The sequence below is a fragment of the Bombus pyrosoma genome, linkage group LG16 (assembly GCF_014825855.1).
Source record: "Bombus pyrosoma isolate SC7728 linkage group LG16, ASM1482585v1, whole genome shotgun sequence".
NCBI lineage: Eukaryota > Metazoa > Arthropoda > Insecta > Hymenoptera > Apidae > Bombus > Bombus pyrosoma.
In genome coordinates, this window is record NC_057785.1 from 6,939,816 (window position 1) to 6,962,113 (window position 22,298).

General features: G+C 33.9%; 1 protein-coding gene across 21 annotated transcripts in view; it reads left to right on the plus strand.

Annotated features, from left to right (window-relative positions):
* Positions 1–22,298, plus strand: part of LOC122576262 (cAMP-specific 3',5'-cyclic phosphodiesterase-like) — a 357,163-nt gene that overhangs the window by 305,733 nt on the left and 29,132 nt on the right. For all 21 annotated transcript variants that reach the window (XM_043746301.1, XM_043746294.1, XM_043746292.1 and 18 more), the window contains 3 exons: positions 2,764–2,865; positions 4,590–4,651; positions 6,624–6,736. In XM_043746301.1, the coding sequence (XP_043602236.1) occupies positions 2,764–2,865; positions 4,590–4,651; positions 6,624–6,736 (277 nt within the window). The remainder of the gene's footprint in view (positions 1–2,763; positions 2,866–4,589; positions 4,652–6,623; positions 6,737–22,298) is intronic.

Consider the following 22,298-nt stretch of genomic DNA (forward strand, 5'->3'; position numbering starts at 1 on the left):
TTTACGTGACGCGATTCCCTTTGTTCGAGGGTGGATTCAGCGAGGCTTGGGCCAAAATCTTATGGATCTCCCGGAGTCTTTAGCAGAGGGGTGTTTAGTGGCAACCCAGTTTCTTCTGGATTGCACAGATTGAGTTGATTGATGTTCACGTTGGAATATCTTTTGGTTCGGCTACTTCGACGAGGGGCGCTTTAACATGGAAAAGTTTGTAATCCTGATGAGATTGAGCTTATGTTCTCGGATCAGATGGCGATTGCTGTGGTTATTGGACTGGGGATCCTACGCCGGTCTGAAGGCAATATTTGAACAACGTGGTCAATTGGTTCCACGTTGTTGTACGTTATCGAATATACACTGAATAGATTTGGATAATACGATGAAGATGAAAAGACGTTTGAAAATTATTGTACTAGTTTCTGACCCTAAGTTCATCGTTGCACTATGAATATTTCTGACGATTCTGTAAATCAATTTGAATTTTGGTTACTGCGTTGGGGATGCCACGTTGGTCCAAGGAAAATCTTTCAAGCACGTGATCGATTAGTCGAGTTATGTGTGTATCCTCGTGTTAATTGTTTGTTACACGTTATTGAATACTTTAAATGCTCTTACGTGTGCAAATAGACATTTGGATCTAGAGCATAGAACGATGAAGATAAAAGTGCTTGAAAAATAAAGTAGTAGCATTTAAACAGAATTTTGTTAAATATTTTAATTGATTTTTACATATCCATTTAGAGTTTCGTGAGACTTCTTTGAATCTTCTATCTAACACGTTGCAAGCTTTTTTCACGAAGATTATTACCTGTATAATTAATAATTAGTTATTTCCTTGTAACTGAGTTGGATTTGCAATGGTTTGTTTGATCGAAAAACATTCAATTGATCATTCTTTCGTTGACTCGATGGGTGGTAGTAATTAAAAATCGAATGAACGATGGAAAACCATCCAATCGAAATAAAATAAACGTTTCTCCTAAGTAAATTTAATTATACTGCCGGTTCAATTTAATTTTTACCACACGTTCATCGAGAACAGCTAAAAACGATACCATTGAACGAGCTGTGTAAAAATTGTTATATCAACCCCAACGATTTTTCATTGAAAATCTTACGTTTATCAATGTAGCAATAAACAAACTTCTATCCTATATCTGATAACAGTTCAATCGTTAATACAGCATGTTACATCTGGAAATTTCCAGGCATTTTATACGTTTTACGTATCATTTACAGTATTCTTTCGTATTGCGTGTATTGGAAAATTGTTCGCACATAAAATTTTCCATAAGTTCAGAAACATCCGTTAAAATCAGCTTAATCATTTGCTAATAATCCAACATTTAAATAATAATTAATAATACGATTATAAAATAATAATCCAATACTTAAACAGTAATTATTAAAATCAGTAACATAATCATAAATTAATAATCGAATGTTCCGACAATAATTGCGAATCATTAATTACGTTAAATATCGTAATTTGCTCGTTACGCAACCACCCTCCCCGTATCCGTATATTTGAAAAATGAAAGGATCGTTAAGGTATCATCCTGTTTACAAGACTCCTGGATTGTAATCCAGCTTGGGCTCGATCAATTAATCCGTGAATATCGATGACGCTTTTAGCATTAGTGCTACGAAGCTTAAACGATCCACCGATGATTTGACCTGTGCCCTTCGAAGGGGGGTAATTTTCGCTGGGGAAAGCGTGAAGTAATTGACGCGCGTGTGCGTGTTCGCGCGTAGGAAGGCGCGTGATTTAATTAATGGAAGTTCCGCGAGAGACCTGCCGCTTTGGAAATCGAGAACGCGGCGATGAACGATGGCGATGGTGTTTCGACGGGCACTGAAAATAGATTTCACCATCGTTAACGTGTGTATAATTAATTAGTCGTTACTCTTTTCTAACTTCCATACTGCAACAAAGTGTGATATAAACAAACCAGTAAATAAAAAATCAATGAAACCGTTCGTCCACGGTAAAATCGCGAAGCTTCGCTCAGATTGAAAATTGGGAAAGTGGAATTTATTAGTTACGAGTTAACAGATTACAAGAGACGATAGTATTCATTTTATCTCTCGCAATCTCGTTTCGTTATTTTTCGAATTACAGAAATTGCAAGACACATGTTCTTATTCTTTTTATTCCGTTTGTACTTAACATTGTACCGATTCCTAGTTTGATGTAAAACGTACAACGATCGCATTCATGGGAAATAACGCACTAAATGATATTTTCGTTGCATTTATTAAGATTCGTTGGTCGAAAGTCAATATTTTCGTTGAGCTTTTTGAAATTAGTAAAGATAAAAAAATATAGAATTGAAAGAGGAAGAATCATTCGCTGTAATTTGATAACAAATAGTTACTTCTCAGACAAAATTTCTATCAAGAATTATTTTTTAAATTAGATATTCCGAAATATCCTATTGAAAACCAACGATGATACGAAATATCGGTGCAATGTAATTACGTTGTGCTAATAGAATAACGTAATTGATTTTATACGAATATCATGAAATATTTAATTGCAGTGAATTAAATTGCAAATGACGTAATAGGATTGGTGTACAGTTTGAAACCAGAAATACGCCACGCATGCATGAGTTTAGAGCGCAGCTTTTGGAAACAAGAAGCAATGCGGTTGAGTTCATTGCAAGCTGAACGTTAGCCATTAATACTCCTTTCACTGTATTATTATGCTTCAGATATCGATGAAATATAAAAAATTGATTTTATTTCTGTTTGATCTTGCAGCCATGGCGAGGAATATATCGTCACACCTTTCGCGCAGATTCTCGCCTCCCTGCGATCCGTCAGGTACAACCTCCTGTTGCTCACAGATGCATTCACGAACCGGTAAGTATTTTGTTTCATAAATAAAAAGTACCACATTTCTTTTTTTTATTATTATTATTTATTTAACGATAATAATTGCGAATACAGCGGTATGAAAACGTTTTTGGAACCTCCTTTCGCGTTACAATAAGTAAAGGAATATACATAGTACAATATAGCGAATATTAATTTTATATTTTTATTATTAATTTTATATTTTATATTTTCTCTGACAGCAATAGAGGTGATTTGCTTTATACCTCCGCTGTATAGCAGAAAATTAGCCTGCATGAAAAATAGAATTTTTTCTGATTTTGAGTTGACCAACAATATGACGTCAAGTCATTTCCGAAAATTTGCTCACGCTTTGTTAACGAACAATTATTTCACGCTTTGTTTGATATTTCACTGGAAGTTGAAAAATACCGTACTTTTCATGATAATATTCAATCGTTAACAGAATTCTCTACGATTAATTGGTGGCACATGCAGATTTTTCTACAGTTACTACTCTTTTCCCGATGGATTTTCACTATGCTTGTGGAGGAAATAGAAATGATAATAGAAATAAATAAATAATAATAAACTTTTTCACGTCACCGTAACTCCGAATAACGTGAATAACATAAAACACGAAATAAGAAAAAAGTTTCCGTTTCCCTGGCGTGGTAAACCTTTAATCTTCAATGTTTTCTGAATTCACTTTGATTCCCGCTTTTCTCCTCAGCTCATTCTTTTTTCTTTGTCTTTACTTTTCTTCCCGATTTCCAGCATCCATCTTATCCCCTCGTTTTTTCTCCCCATAATCGCTTCTTCCTTTGTATCTCTTTATTCCTCCCATATGTGCTGCCACCATTCTTCTTTACCTTCGCGTGATCTACATATAAATGGAAAAGTTTATTGAAATAATAAAGATATTCCATGGAATAGAATATCAACCGTGATATTCGTTTCAGCAATCGAAATTTATCGATAAATGGAAAAATGCCAACTGACAAGTATAATAAGCCAATACGATAACAAATGTAATAGGAAATTCATATAAATACACGTGGCAGTATTAAATGTTAATACTGTATCACCAATCAATGAAGTCGTTAAAAATGATAGAACAATAAGAATATCTGGATAGCAAAATTTCAGATAACGCGTGCACAGTATCGTGGAAAGGTCTTATTGTTGCATCACCTACGTTTGTTTGCCTCGTAACCATCATGGAATAATTAAATCTTCCTGAAACGTCTAAAAAATCAGATTGCGAATTTTAGCTTGGAATTTTGAATGTTTCAATTTTATTCGATTGGAATTTTTAATTACACGGGATCACATAAGGATCGTGATAAATATACAGAATTACGATTAACGTAATTCGGTAGAATGAATTTTGCAATTAATGTAGGCCTGTCAGAATTGATTTTATCATTTATTCAAACTATAATCAACCGAATTGTATATAGAATTATACGAATTTTAATAGACGATATATAATTTATGAAACAGAAAATTATGGTGGAAATTTGATCAAAAATATCATGCATTCGGTTCGTGAAATATTGGCGAATTCAATTTTCGCATGTTTGTCGATAAATTTCGATTAATTCTACATTACGCAAAAAGCGTATTGATTAAAATTTATCAAATTTTATATTTCGATAATATACGGTTTATAATTTGCACGTTGTATTTCCCTCCTCTATGTTGATGAAACTCGTTGTTAAAGATATTTTCTGGCACTTTGTCTACAGAATACGAAGGAACAGCGAGCAGGCGGGTAGCTCGTCACAGCAACAAGGTCAAACGCTAGGAGGTAAGAATCACTTTGATATTCAACAAAAATCTTTCATCGACGTCAAAATCCCTGATTTTGTTTAACATTTTGTTTATGATGTTTGTTCTAAAAGCATTCAGCCTTAAGAGAATCGAAACGTTTAGGAAACATTTTTTTTTTAGGAAGAATATTTCGACTGTTTGAAATAATCGTCGTTCTACATTTCAAATAAGACAATAATTATAAATTTAATTAAATTAATTATAAATTTTGTAGTCGTTTCTTAAAAAGTGGTTGTTAAATACTTATTGAAATATCTTAACTCTGCGTTGTAAATGGTTCTTGACAATGAAAATAGGCTACAGTGTGTAGCTTTTTAAGTATGGCTGTTCGCATCAGACAAAGTGCGTCGTTCAAAGTTCTCATCGCTTAGAATTTATTTAGCCTGGTATCTGACTTCTTCTAAGAACGAAACCCTATGGTTAACAACATAGAATGTTTAAGAATCAATCGTAACTAACTCGCCTGTACGAAGACCCAATTACGCGTCGCCTTTCGTATTTCTGAAATTCATTCAGATCGAGCTCATTAAAATCCAAGTTTAATTATCCTTCCTGCCAGTGGAAATGGCTTTCGAGATAGAAAAGCAAAATCTTTCTCATCCGAAGAGTAAAATATTCACGTGACAACGCGACTATTCGATGAAATGAGGTTTGCCTGACTTAGAAAATGAGATTTCTCGAAATTGCTATTGAAGTCCGGCCCTCGCTCTCTATCTTTCACGTTTCAGCTGCGTTCGCCGTCTGACGTCAATTCACTTTTCCCTTTTGTTCTTCCGATTGATTTCTTCTACGCTTCATTTATGCAACCTTTCATCTTTAGCGAAGTTCGCACGTTTATTTCATCATCTACATACAACGTTCTCCACCCACATTGGATATTTCATAATTCCTGCACGAGTGTTTCGTGTCTTTTTGTTTCCACGATGCTCGTTTCATCTACTTCGCTTCGTTTCTGTCGCGTTGCTTGTGAAAAAGAAACAGGAATCTCATTGTCCTGCGATTCTTGGAGCAAGGATTTTTCTGAGAAATTAGATTCGGCCATGAGAATGCTTTTGAGGGTGTTCTATTTATTTCCGTTTATCAGGAAACTGAGCGAAACAAAGATTTTCTATTTTATTCAGATTTTATTAAGATTTAGTGAAATCCTTCGTGTGGGAATATGAAGGTATACTTGTACAGAATATCCTTATACGGAATGTTGTTGTACGCAATATTCTTAAATTAATATTATTTTTTTATAAAATATTTTGATTTGCAATATTTTCATATAAAATTCCTCTTAAGCGGAATACTTTTCTATAGAATATTTCCACGTGGAATATTTCTGTATAAAATATTCTCTTAATATATTTGTGTCCAGAATATCTTTCAAGTGGTGTATTCTTGCATGAAATATTTTCTTAACGGCATACTTTTGCATAGAGTATCTTTAAACAGAATATTGTTTCATAATTCCACACAATGGAATATTTTTATATGAACTCCGTGCTTATGAAACATTTTTCTGTACGATACATTTTTACACGAAATTTTCAGAGAAACATTTTTAGAGAAATTCAAAATTAAACGATTCCAAATTAAATTCCAATTAAATCGAGCGAGAAATTCCAAAGCGAAGAGAACCAAATAAAAGAAACATCGCTAAAAAAAGAATGATCTTCTATCAAAAGAAAGAAATCAAAAAGTATATCATTTCCCTGTAAAACAGCTACCATTCCTAACATGTCAAATTTGCTCTTCAAATCCAATCAACCAGATCTCAAGCAAATCTCGTGCACTTCTTGTTCAACTGTATCCGAGGAAAAGTCTGTCGAGGCTTAAAGAGGCTCGTTTTCTCGCCTCTTCACAAGGCGACGATTAGCTTCACAGAAATCTTATCGCGTCGCAGGAAGCTCTCAGTCACTTCCTCCGTTCCTCTGTGGTGCTAAACTCTCTTTTCCTGGTTTCAGACGAAGAATACGCAAAAACAGCCGCAGATACGATGTACGAGCTAGACTGGTGCCTGAAACAGCTGGAAACCATTCGGACGCATCAGTCCGTATCAGACATGGCCTCAACGAAGGTAAGACCCACTCACTTCCTTTCTTTCTCGCGTGGACACGCTCGATTTACGATGAATCGTCGCTGGATCGAGTTCAGTGCACTCTAAGGAGGCTGTCACACTTTTGGTACAACTGTGAACGAATGATTTGCCACTGCTATCGCCATTATCCGAATGGTTTCAGGCGTTCAGCGTGTTAGACACGTTGATCTCGTCGTGGCATTCGAATTTTTATTTTATCCGAATCACGCTCCTGTTTTAACAAATCAGATGAACATTTTTCATAAATATGTAGTAAAATATTCGGACGAAAAATTAAACATATCGGTAATTCGTAAGACTATTTGGTTTTTTCTCTGAAAATTGAAGAAATGATGGGACCGATGATTTGATCATTAAGTGTCGAGAGTAATTTCAGAGCGGGTCGAAGGTGATCAGAATGAGAAAATGCTCGATTCGTAAACGTTAATTACGTTTGATAAAAATAATTGAACCGCGTGGTTTCTGATTGCGAGGAATTTTACGACTAGAGATTTTCGTGCAAGTTAACTAAATTAAATTTGATGGACGTTGTCTTTTGTTCAGTTATCTATAAATTAGGATTACTCTGCAAGATTCTGTGGAACGTTGCGAGATAGTTGATTTTCAGTTGGCTCTGCTCAAATACCAGAAACATTAATCAATGAAAGTTCTTAGAAGTTACTGAATTTCTAGAACTAGTAGATTAGTTTCAATTATCATTGCTCTGAAGCTGATGACATGTTTACAATTTACAATCAGATAAGGTTTCTCAGATTGTAATCAAAGTTGTTAATCAATTCCTTCCGAGTAACCGAAGATATTAGTTAAGAAATGAACTCTTCTTCAGGCAAGGTTGTTCTCCACATAATTTTATAAATTTAGCCACGTAAGTAAGGAAAGTTCTCACTTAAAATACAGAAGACGTTTCAAGAATATTTCGGTACTATCTATCTTTGTCAAACTGCACAGACAGAAACAATAAACAAAGTCTTTCGCCACGATCTATCCAACGATCGTTCTTCTAATCAATTTTTCATCCTGGTTACGGGAATTTACAATTTCCTGTCCTCCATAAAAAGCAAAATATCCACCAGCCAACCAGATGACTCCTTCCTCCTATTTCTTTTTTTCTGTGTGCTTGAGCGCTTGAATCTTTGTTTCTCCGAAGCAGATGTTTCCACTTTAAATAAATCCAAAAATGAACTCTGCTGATTCGATTTCGTTACAATTTACAGTTTGATAGAAATCGAGTAAAATTATTTTTAATTGAAAAATCGACACGTCCGTCGTGCTAACGGAGGACTATGAGATGACAAACGTTTCAATTTTTACGGAATTTTGAATAAAAGTGACAGGACGAAACGTGATATGAAAATGGGTAAAAATATAGAAATCGTTTAATTAATCGATAAATAATTTATCGAAAATAATAAATTTAATCGGATAATAATCTGCATGCCCGAGGCGAGATAATCGAGACTTTACGATTCGCTGGAATTATGGCTGTTCTAATCTTCCTTCTTCGAACTCGACGACGATATAAAGGGAGCAGCATGTGAATAATCAAGTTTAATAGAACACTCGAGGTTTGCGAACTTATTTCGTTCCGTGGAATGCTGCCTTCCGCGTAATTGAAATTTAAACGGGAGGAATCTCGCGTTTTCCGCGAAAAAGCCAGTTTGATCATCGAATCATCTATTTCCAACAAAATATTTCCCTGCAATATAACATAATGTATACAATATAATATATATATTTCCATCAATGAAATATTTTCTAAAATATTTTCTAAAATATTGTTTAAAATATTATTTTATTTTAGAATAAAACTAAACTGTTTGGTACTTTTCATACATTTTGAAGATCTTCGAAATATTTATAGAATTGTAAATAATTTTTCTACAAAATATTAATAGCATTTAATTCGTCCAGAAGTGAAGTATCAACTGGTACGAGTATTCTATTTTACAATTCTGATTGCTTCGATATCTTTAGCAATATTGCACAATCATCTTTCATCGGATCATAAAAAAAGAATAAATAATTTATTTACTTGTTTTTATAGTCCTAAAAAAATGGAAAGATTTGCAACGTTGGATGTGGGCAAAAAAGTGGGGAACTCATTGAATTTAATTTGTCGGGCATTTACGGTACACGTCGATGGAAAAGAACTGCTAGGAAATTCCGATCTTTCGATATGAAGTTGCGCAATTAATTGCACCTCAAAGTCGACACGTTTTTCTTGTTAATTATGAGCTGTTACCTGTCAACATGAGGCGCACCGGTTGATATTATACCTCGTCGATGGAACGAATCGTCGGTTATTCTTCGCCAATACACGTAAACTCAATAAATTTGTCTCTTTAAACACTAAAGAAAAATTTCACTTTCAATTTCCAATTTCCAAGAAATTTCTCAAGTGACACGTTCCATCCCAAACATCTCTAAACCTGCTCAAACCTGATTTTTATAACACGCTGCTCTCGCCAATTTTATATCTTTCAACATATTCTCTGGCAAACGAGGAAATCGACCTCGATGAAGTCGCTGAACACGGACGTCCTCACTTTCCTGACGAACCTGATTTATTGCCGCCCGCTTGCTCGGGATTCTTGGAAAGCGGAATTTTGACCGTGCAACCTCGACTTCCTTCCGTAGGAGCCGCTTTCCTTGGGCTGCCACACCGAGGAAATTCTCGTAAATTCGCGCATCACGTACTCGGGTCAAGGTACACAGTCGGTCAAAAATATCCGGACACCTAAAGTTTATTGCGAAACGGTGAAATTTCAGAATTTTATAGAATTTCGAACGCAGAACTTTTGAAGTCGCAGAGACAAAAATCTTGCAAAATGTAACCAATTTTTACTCGCCTAAAATTGTAAAAACATAAGAAAGAAAAAAGGGAATCTAAGAAGAGATTTTACGTCTCTAAGGATTTCAATAGAACCAGTTGCAAGCGATTTCCTTCGCACGTGTCACTCAATCGTACGCCTAATCTCTCCACGTTTATTGACGTACGTACTCGAAAGGGACGTTTACGATTTGTTGTCGTTCACGAACGGCCTCGAAGGAAATTCGTGGTGATTCGTTCACTCCTCTGTTCAATTTTGACCGATAATCACGCAATTCGATCCCCGGGAATTCATCGTTGCATAATCGTGCATCGGTTTCACGGTCACGGCGATTGACAAAGCGTGAATGACATCGACGCGTCACTTAGGCCATGTTGAACGTGTCAGCGAATTTCGCAAATTTTTTAGCCATTTACGTATCACTTTGTCGTCCCCTTTGGTTCCATTTTTATTCCCATTGCTCCAATTTGCTAGAAATAGTTGAAACAGTTACTTGGATATTTAAACAAACATGCAGAAAGATATTGCTTTCGCAAGGGCTTGTTCGAAGTTCGATTTAGAATTTCGTGAATGTACTCCATTCATGAAAATACCAAATATTTTGTTTTCAGTCTGCGACTGAAAATAGGAAAACTCGCACAGATAACAAGTTACAGTCGATTATGTAAGAATGATATTTTCGATTCGCCATTTTCTCCTTATCTTTGATACATAAACAGTTTACCTACATATCTCTGAACGAGGTAATTAACAAATTCTAACAAACACATATATTTCTCTTTATTACGCCGTTATTCGAAAACTGGCAGCGTTTAATATTCCAAGAGTAACTCAACGAGGTACGCAGAGCTGTTATTTCACTAAAATTCTATAGAACAACGTATTCCCTGTTGTGTACCATTTAGTGAACTATGGTAGACTCAACGAATTGTTTAAACTGACCACGCTGACTCTACGCACCGTAATTAAACTAGGGAAATATCGATGAAATAAAAAATACAAATTGGTAATACGTTCGGTGGTAAATAAAAATACAGGCGCGGAAAAAGGCGAAAATGTAAGTGAAGGTTCAAATAAAAATCCTCAATGGGTGCTTGATACGTAACAAAATTACAGAACAGGAATAAATTAAATTAATATAAAACTTCGATGCATTTGTTGGCCACTGGAAATCTGGGTAAGAGAAAAAATCGAAAAGCCGTTCCATAACCGATAACAATTGGAACGCGTAAAAATTACAAAACAAAAAATTGAAAAAAAAAAAGCAAAAGAATTGAAAACGCTCGTACGAGCTTTCGATGGCTCGAAAAATTCGGCAAAAATCTAGAAAAATAGGCGAAATTGAGAAATACTTTTCACGTACAACGGATTGAAAGTTGATCAACTTTAAGAACTCTGCAACGCGTTTCGTATCAAATAGAAACTCCAAACTGGACAGAGACTGAAGATATAAACGCTCGATGCGCACCGAATAGAAATCTCCAAAAACACGAAGCATTGAAAACTCGTTTTCGCTAGCCAATAACTTAAAATTTTATCACCTGAAAAATATCTCCAGTACTTTTGATAAAAATGTGAAAACTGAACGAAAAGAGAAAACATAAACTTCCAGTGGTCTGCCCAACAATATATGCCAAAGATAGGGAAAATTTACAAATCGTTTGATATGCACCAAAAGTGTGAAAACGAGAGAGAAAAGAAATAAAAACGACACGAACGAGAATGCCTGCCAAGGAGCTGCAGTTTCTTATCTTATCGGCTTGAAGGTGCAGTCGCTTCATATAGAGACGTAGAAGTCGAATGGTGGCAAGAGCGAACGAGTTTCTCGCGTGACTCAAGGGCCGCCCTTGTCTGTTTTGGGCTTTTTCTGCCGTAAAAAAAAATCGATCGATCCGAATCAATTGACCTACATCGTGCCTCGTCATTATTAGGCAAAGCGCGAGCCGGCCAACATGCAGCCCGGTTTACATGTGCGTACGAGCTATGAATGTCGAGCAGGTGGCTGTTGTGTTTTATTTAGAAGTCTCTCATAGCCGTTCAACTCCACTTTTCCTTGTATCTTTGGCTCACTGAAACTGAGTAGATCCTGTTTTGTACGAACCAGTCAGCGTTGGATTTATTTCTATGATTTTGACGTGTGGAGTGTTGTGGAAGAGGTTATGTAGCGCGAATAATGCTATCGCGAGAGTAGATGGCGTTGTAAACGGTAGTAGATACATAGTTTCTTTTTTAAATTCAAATATCTATAGATGAGATCTTTTTTTAATAGTTGTAGAATCATTTTTAGATATTTTTCATACTTATGTAAACGAATTCTTTCTTGGAAATTTTTACATTTTCATTTTTTGTATTTTTCATGTCTGTTGAGAGGGACTTTTGTCTTGTTTGTTAATATTTCCAGAATTATTTTTGCGTATTTCAAACAGTTGTGTAGTCGGAATAAAAGCAAACAAGTCGTTATATTCGCAGCAATAAAAATGAATTAAAAATAAAAAGAAAATTAAAACTAGGCTAATTATTAAGATTAATCTGATAGTAATATATAGTAGCATTTTTTTCTTAATTTTCTATGGAAAAAAAAAAAAATGTCCGATTTCTCCTCCATGGAGGCAGTAATGCTGCATTTAATTATATAAAAACGATCATAGTGTGATAAAAAGCATCGCATATAAAATTGATTGATTATCTTCGATCCTATTAACAATTTTAATCACTGTCAATAAACATCTCGCCTATGATAAAAACTATTCATTATATAAATTATCTCTCCATCTTTGTTCACAAATAACATCATTTAAAGTTACGCTTGAATAAACAACGATAAAAAGATATTTAACTTTTTCTTTCATACAAGTAATATCATAAAGAAACTGCCTGTTTTTATGAGAAACTTCAAAGTGTAATAACACGCAAGTGTACAGATATAAAAATGTTTGCAAAAATGTAGGAAATATTCAAAGTATAATATTCGATGATACATATTTAGCAAAACTTTGGTAAAATAATAATAATAATAATAATAATAATTCACTCCATCCTTTTCATTCTTATTCATAAAGATATGAATTTGTATATCAAAAGAAGATTCTTCGCTGAAATTAAATGATCTCAGTGGTTGTATAATACGATTCAATGAACACAACGTTTCAGATACTTTTTTTATTGACCTTTACTACTTGTTTGGATTCATTGTCTAAGCAATGTAATACTTATACTACTAGAATATATATTTTTATCTTTAGTATTTGCAAAACGAATTGAACCATTCAAAGAGTAATATCAATTTTAATTTTCATACAGTAGAGAGCTTTTAATTAATTCGTAAATTATATATCGAGACGTTGAATCGTTTGACATTGAAATTCATTAATTAAATCTACTAAAATTTGTAATAACGTAGTATACAAATGACGGAGGGTTGAGGAAATTTGATGGTTACAAAGAATCGCGGGAGCAAAGGTAATAAAGGCTAAAAGGGCACGACGACAATGGCGCCACTTGGCTAGACGCCAATCTCGTAGATTTTCTGACGAATTCGGCGAACACTCTCGTTTATCTTGTCGAATTTATGCGGAGAATGGATTCCAACTAATCCATCTAACCGTTATTTGTTCTTCACCGAAGTTAGCAACGTTTGTCACCGACTGAAATCATTCCAGGCATCTTAATACGTTTGCGATGATTATTCGACGCGAGAATAATATTTCTCGATAAATACGTTAATAATAATAAAATACAGTCGAATAACTGTAAACTTACGTGAAAGCAAAGTTTGGAAATAGGGAACAGAGATTCGAGGAATAAACGATAAAGAAGTAAAGATCTCGTGTGAGATAAAATTTCGTCAATTCATCCAAATTGTAGTAGTTCTGTGACCAATTATGACATTGTTATGTAACACCATTTGGTCATGGATCAGTTGTACGATTACGAGAATCTAATCAGTCTGGCCTTGTTGCTGACGTCTGTATTAATTTCCCAATTAAACGTGCTATATAATATTCTAATCGAAGTTTTTGAAAATCGAGCTATCATGGTGCCGACACAAATTACAGTGAGATTTACATAAATTATGTAAATACAGTTATCTTGTTTCCGGATATAATTAAATTTCCATGAAAAAATAATATCCCTAAAATTGAAATTAAATTTATTTCTCTTTAACACGAATATATTAATAAAACGTCGATACTTCGAGTATTTAGAAAATAAATTTATTTCCCTATCGGTGACAAATTTTTAATTAAAATTCGTTCCATGAATATTCTAAAAATATATTACAAAAATTCTCCGCACAATTTCTCTCCATTTTTCTCCGCCACTGTCTCCGAAATTAACTTAGAGAAAAAGAGTGGAAATGGGGAAAAAAATCAATTTTCTTTACCCTCCAGACGAAGGCTTTGCCTCCAAGGCCATCACGCTTTAATACGTTTCTTCGTGTAGGGTTGTACACTGTCTGTGCTATGTTTCCCCCTAAATCACCCTCGTATTGATTACACAATGCCTTTTTTAAGCTACTCTGATGAGCAGCTGGTCATGAAACAATGACACGAATCGATAAATACGGATAATATTTAACAAAAATACGCCAAGCTTTATGTAAGCAACCAGCTTCAGTAGCCACGTCACAAGCCACTGCTGTTTCACCCCTGTGCGGATGACATGGTTGCCTTTCACGAGTTTCGATCAGACCTCGACAACCTCGTAACACGTGACGTACTACGCTATGTATTTAATATTATGATCGATGCACCTCGATTGGGATAATTGCGGATGAATAACGAAGGAGACATTTTGTGACATTGTGACATTTTGCACCACTTTCGCACCTTTTAATTTTTAACTAAATTTTAATTTCTTAGTCTTTTAATTCTTCAATCTTGAACCTTCTAATTTTTATTGCATCATTTTAAATTTTCTAAACCTTTAGTCTTTGTATCTTTTAATTATATCATCAATTCCTTGTATTTTTGATTTTTACGTTCACGTTTCACTCTTGTACCGCTTAATTTTCATTTTTCAATATTTCACTTTTGAACTGAATAATTGCGAAGTAATTGGCTGTTGATTTGCAATTTGTTTACCACTGTCCAAGTTATTAATTAATTTAATTAATTAATGCAAATTATGCATTTGTTGTATATTAACTGGATCATCGTATCTCGTGGTTATTTTTACTTCCTCGTATTTTATACTGAAATTTTGTAGAACTATCACTGAAGATACATGTTAAAATTATTGAGAAGTGTGTCCTTTAGGCGTAGCTTTGATAGTATTCCTTTTTCTTAACCTACTTACAAGACTTCGATTTTTAATAAATCATTCTCCCTCCCATAACCTTACGAATTGTTTCTCACAATTTCCAGAAACGTGATGCTAAAATCTTGAAACCCGCCGAACGTAAAATTCTTGCCTTCCGTGTTACTCGATTTTAACTACGTCTCATGAATTTCTGAACGCTCGGATTCCTGGAATTTGACTCCGCGTTCCGCGAAATTACGTCGGAATTGTCCTAATGTATTTCCAGTTTCCTGGAAAGCAATTTAAGATGAATATAAACCAGGCAACGTTTGTTTAATCTTTTCCCCTAGTTTGTTGAAAGTGCCCGGTTGCACAGAACATACCGCTATATTTTTGTTTCGCACACATGAAACGTAGATATGCGTCACAAAACGCAACTTCGTAATTGTCGTGATTTCCTGATTCGTTGACGCTATGTCGTCACAGACATATTGCATAAATGGCTGCATTATAGGCAATCTTGGCTGATCATTATCTTTGGAATTTTTATCGTAATAATTTTATTGTAGTTGGATGATGAAAAGGTGAGCTTCTTTAGTCATTAATGACTGGATTCTTGAGTTAGCAAAGATTATTATTCGCTGTTATTTATACAGTTGGTTAATGTTATAACTATTTATTTGGTTGCCATTAAACTTCTCAGGATTGAATTTATTAAAGTTAGACGATGATAAATGTAAGTAATTCTCTCTTTGTAAGATTATTTATTTAAAATCTGAAAACTTTGTTTCGAAAGAAAATCTAAAAATAAATGACTAATAACAGTGTGTAAATGAGGATATTCGGAACAATAACGATATTAATTCATGATCTAATTACTACCTGAACATGCACAGAAATTAATTAAATGGTGCAGCTAACAACGGAATACATGAATGAAATTAAAGGATTACAGGATAATTAGCGGAAATTAAATGGACAATGAATTTCACGACCGAAATTATATGGGGAACAGTTACATTGTTACAGTCTGTTCCACTTAAATATTAAATTAAACAGCGTCGGCCATTTAGAAATTCTATTTTTTTAATATATTTAGTTGTTTTAGAAATAGCTTGGAATTGATTTTAACATTTTTCATGAATTTATTTAACATCTCACGATGAAAAATTATCTTCGAAAAATTTTTAATTAAATGGAACATTAAATTATGGAATATAAAGTTTGAACTAATCCTGTTCAAACGCCAAGGAGAACTTCTTCTGAATTCTTCTTCTTTATGCAACTAATTATTCCACGCCTGAAATTTAGCGTGTCAAAGATATTAATTATTCATGAAGAATTAATAAGATTTCTACAAAGGAAAACTTTGGTGATATTGAATCGAATATAGGAAATTGTTTTAAGTTATTTACATAAATCAATATTCCTTTCCCATGGATAAATAGTCAGAGAAATATTTATTTTTAAAAATGTATATCCTTCAAACGACCATGCATAAGATACTTTGTTCAGGTCTCATTTATTTGCCTTATTTAAGAAGAATTCATGTATTTTGAAATATAATGTTTTCTTAATTGTTAGAAAATTGAGTGCTTCGTCAGAATTTTAAAATTCTGTAAACTTCCGATATTCATAATTTCTGTATATAATTTCTAGATTACTTAAATCCATGTCAAATTGCAAATTCTGACCATCTATTTTCTTCATTAATGTAATGAACATTAGCTAACAATAATTTTTGATGTACGAAAAGGTTATTAATGTTGGAAATGGATTTATAACCAAAATTTGCCAGTCAGATATATATTATCGAATTTAACTTAAACAAACGTTCTTTTCTCGTTGCACGATGTATGTGATTGCTTCCCAGAATTTTCTTTTTCTTCTCTTTTTTTTTTCTTTTCTTTCTTTTTCGTTCGCCATTCGATTTCCGTGCACGTGTCAAACGGTTTTGGGCGATCAAAAAGAAAAATGAGGAATGGAAACTTCATGGAAACACTCGATGAATACGTCGGTTCGTCGAAAACATTATTTTCTTCTGCTACACCGGATGTGGCTGTTGGATAATCATCGATTTCGAACGGCATCCTCTCGCGAGCTGAGTTCTTGAAAAAAGCTCCGACTAATTTAAAAATCTCGTATTTTTCAATCTTTATTGAACACACGAAAAGTAGGAAAGCTATAAATCGAGATAATAAAAGTGAAAATAGAATTGGAAATTTTTCAAATAGAAAAATTTATCGCCCGCTTGATTATAATAAAAAGAGATCAGAAGAATAAATTCTTAGAACTTCAATATTAGAAAATATCTATTAAATAATGCCTGTGCATGGAATTTCTACAAAATAATTTATTCGGATAAAATTATATATCGTATCTATGTGTTACATCATGCATTTTCAAGGTACGTTGTCCAGTTCTAATATTATTGGCTTTTACAACTAACTTTCTCCAAGCGCCAGATTAGAAAGTTTATGGTCACTTGGTAAATTATCCATGTAGTTAATTTAATAGTAAAAATTGAAAATACTAATGAAATAAAATAATTTCATCCGCGTTTCAATGAATCTGTAGAAAAATATTCTCGGGCCAGTTCCTCAACAGACGACCACAATTACCCCTTCCACTCCTCTTTGTCGCTGGTCACTCAGTCTTGCTAGCTGGCCGCGAGTTCTCCCTCGTATGATGCGTAGCTCTCAACTAACATTCTAATATATGAAACTAAGGAAATATAAATGTTTCCTCATTTTAAAATACTAATGAAATAAAATAATTTCATCCGCGTTTCAATGAATCTGTAGAAAAATATTCTCGAGCCAGTTCCTCAACAGACGACCACAATTACCCCTTCCACTCCTCTTCGTCGCTGGTCACTCAGTCTTGCTAGCTGGCCGCGAGTTCTCCCTCGTATGATGCGTAGCTCCCAACTAGCATTCTAATATATGAAACTAAGGAAATATAAATGTTTCAATATTTTAAAAAAATTAAAATAAAATAATTTCACCCGCGTTTCAATGAAACTGTATAAATATTCTCGAGCTGGTTAATCAAGAGGCGACTACAATTACCCCTTCCACTCCTCTTTGTCGCTGGTCACTCAGTCTTGCTAGCTGGCCGCGAATTCTGCCTCGTACGATGCGTAGCTCCCAACTAGCATTCTAATATATGAAACTAAGGAAATATAAATGTTTCAATATTTTAAAAAAATTAAAATAAAATAATTTCACCCGCGTTTCAATGAATCTGTATAAAAATTCTCGAGCTGCTGGTAGCTGTATGTAATTGTAAGAAAATTAATTGCAAACGAACGATTATTCGTATTATTCGAATAATTCTCCAATTGCAATTGGAATAAATATAGAAAATAGTTTGTTGCGGATAACAAATAATAATTATACCACAGATATGAATTCATTTCGATTATTATGTGAAATAAATATTTGCTCGATACAATTTGGACAATGCTTAAGTCTGGAATAGAGACAGCAACGAAATAGACGCTCTGCATCATCATCGTCATTATTATTATCATCCTACTCACATTCAGATTTCACAAGTGCCTTGTTCCTCAGTTTTTTACACGATAATAAAATTAGTTGATAATATTAAGACTCGAAGCTAATAAAGAAACTGATCAAATAACTTACCTTCAGCGTTATACAAGCATTCCTTGCATATGAGTATAAAATCTCGTGATCGAGAAAGGCCACAATTAATGACGTATTATTGAAACAATCGCGTTCTCATAAATGACAATCTCGCGCTGACGACGTTGTTGTTCGTTTCAAGTATGTAATTCTAGTCCTTGCCACGGTGTTGCAGCACTTCTTGGTAAAGATATTATGGTGTCTCATATTAATCGCATGTCTCATATTAGGTGTCGTTACTTCATTGATTAAATTCCATTCAACGTCGCAATAACAACGATTTTGAAGATCTCAGTAACAATCGAACTATTAAAATTTGTTAAATTCCATCCAACTTCGAAATGACAAAATTTCCATTACGAACATCGACTAATCCAGTTTCAAGCGGAAAGAGAAAGGCAGGAAATACCATTTGACCAAAATACAATTTGACGATCTGGGCAATTGCCTTAAAATATCGAAAAATCCATTTAAATAGAAAGTTGGAGAAGTTTCCATCGTAAACCTCGATTAACTTGTTTTCAAATGAGAAATTTATCATGTTTATGGCATCCAAGAGAGAGAATGCTTCGATCGACCGTAGGCAGATTTCGAGACGACTAGATAAGAACAATAGCAAATACACACACCGTGACGTAAAAGTTGCTTGACGTACGCGAACGTTTGCTTTTAGATAGGTTAATCGACAAAACAAATTACCTGCGATTATGGCAACGAACATGGCTTAAGTCTTAAGCGTATGAAATACAAAGTTCTACATTGTATACTTGCTCTAATTTCTCTTTAATATGTAACTCATAGAATACAGGCTTTTATGCAAATTAATTTTTTTTTATAGACACAACGACTAAGATAAAATCACAAAACAGAGATCACGTGTAACACACGCGATACATGCATAAAATGTATCTGTAAATGTTGCAATACTTTCTTGAGCTTGTGAATTTAATAAATAAATAAAAAAAAAAAAAAGGCAACTAAAAGAGCAACTTTCGATAACATGAAACTGATCATTGAATTTTAAGATTGCTTGTCATGAACTCGCTTGTTGTGGTCTTTGGTTATTGGCCCGTGTGATATTTATTGTTTCGTTTGTTTGTATAATTTATCTGCAAAATGTAGATAAATACGATTATGCGAAATGCAACGAATTTTGATATGTTCTTGCGATATATATAGCTTAACGATGATTGATTATGTTTGGCTGACTACAATGGAAAATTATCATTGACAATTCTGGCCAATATCTATTTCTGGAATATTCGTTTATAAATAAACATTATTTCGAGGAAACGAAGAAGATAAAAAGACGAATTAATGAATTATGAAAATATAAATTAACACAACAATGTACAAGATCATAGAACCGTTGACATCTGAAATTGCTAATATTAAGAATCGTGAAGCCTCCGGATGTTACGTATTCCAATTATTTGTATATTTAATTAACGTCGTATTTGAAATTCTGCAGAAATCAAAGCGTGGAAAATTCTTTTATTCATTCGTCGATCTCTGTAGAAGATAAAAATATTTTTGTTTCAATGGAATTAATTAATTTCATTAATTTTTAATTCTACAAGACAGAACACAAAAGAATCTCTTGTAGACTCAGCCATTTCTGCTCGAGATAAATATAATGAAGAATTATAAATATAACACGAAGTGCAAAAATTTCCTTCGTCTAATTATTTATTTTTTTTTTTTTCGTTCTAAAGATAAAGGAAACAAAAGTATAGTGGAAATTAATCTTGAAGATAATCCATTTACTCTGCTCTAGATAAAAGTAATTAAGTAAAAAACGTGTTGTACCTTTATATAATCATCTTTCTTTGATCAGAGGTTCTACAAACGTAAAAATTCCTCTGTCTGATTATTCTCAAGCTAAAACGAAGAAAACAAAGATATAATGGAAATTAATCCTGATGACTATGAATGAGCATCTTGCTCTCGCTTCTAGCCACAAATACGAATGAAACATATATGTATGTGCATATTTTTCAGCAAAAGGTATCATTATCTATTTAAAGAAAGAAAAGAATGTTTACCACTTTCGTTAAACAATTTTATTTCAATAATACTTGCTCGTACATAACATCGCAATAAGGACTCGCCGTAAATTGGGAAAATATATTTCGAACGTTAATTAATCTACCACGGAATACTTTGCTTTATTAGCAAGGAAGCCTAATATTGTTCTCGTTACTCGTGTTACACTGTTTCATCAATTAACTATATTTAATTAACATAGTAATTGGAGTACCGCATACGTCGCTAATTGGAGTGTATAAGCTTACTTCGATATAATTCCTGGACGATAACTAATTAGCCATTTCTTTCGGATAATTGATTTTCAATTGCATCGAACCGTAATGCCACAGAAGGCCGGCGTCAAAGGCTGATTTTCAGTCGTACGACGTTTTATTTTTGCTTGAATGATGTTTCTTCGGAAACAAAGAATATCCGATTTATCTTGGAAATTTTGTTCAATCATTGCAATGGAACGAAATAAAGGTTTCTTAATAAAATTACAAAATGAATTAATAGGTAATACTTTTATCGAAAATCTCATTATTAATTTTCTCGTATCGTTATTAAAATATACAGGGTGTTTGGGATTTCATCCGACATACACTGTAACAGCACGTTTATGAGACCATTTTGAGCAAAGAATTTGTCTTTGTTTTCGAGATATAAGAGAGAAAGTGGTATAAACCAGAGGTAATCAGCTGCGTTCAATCTACTTAGCTTTTAACGACGATCATTCATTTTAAACTATTTTTCACGCTGATTTATATTACTTCGCTGTGAAAGGTAACGTCAATCATTTATTTTAAGCCACTTTTTACATTGATTTATACTGTTTCGGTGTATAAAATCAGTGTGAAAGAAATGGACGACTGAAGAAAAATGCCATCTGCGTAAACTTTAGAGAAACTTATGCCTGTTAAATTGAACTTTAACTCATAATTTTAATTACCAATAGAAAGTTCAATGAACGTAAGTGTCCACTGATCCACAAGCTTTTCGGAAACTGGCGCCGTTGCAAATTATTGCCATCAAAAGTTTGATATTAGTTAGTAATTTAAACCGAAAGTTATACTGTTCGTAGTGATGAAACATAAACTCGAAAGCCGGAAATCTAATCCAAAGCAGAGCATATTCTCGTCGATAACTACTATGTGCTATCGAAATAGAATTTCTCCCACCGATAACTCTTACGAGCTACCGAAATAAGTTTCCCTTATCGATAATGGTTATCAGGAATGAAAAAAGATTTCTCGCTCGCCTATAATTATCATTTGTCACTAAAAACATTTTTAATCGAGAAAATACTTGTTATTCTGTAACCCTTTCTATCTATGTTGCGACAGTTGCGTTCCGTGAAAACAAAAGTCTAACTTCTAGAAACTGAAATCGCTCTCGATTAACACGTTGACTTCCAGACGAATTTTCCATGGTTTGCCCAAGGCGCCGACCTGAACTTTTCATTATTCCATGCATATTACGTTGAAATATTACTTGCAGCAAATAAAATGAGTTATAAAATCATGCTTGAAGCATTTCTCGTGGTAGTTGTAGACAATTATCACGATTGTCCTTTTTTCAAACAATCGTGCTATGTACTTTTAATATTTGCTGCGTCGCCGGTCACCGGTGGCTCCCAGGGCGCTATAGCCGAATCGAGTGCCGGTCACAGGTGACCCACATGGCGGTCAACGTGTTAAAGAAACTAAAGAGCAACGATTACGTACGATCAGCCAACGCTAGCATCCTATGAAATCTGCGTGGCGATCGGAAATAAATAATTACGCAATAATT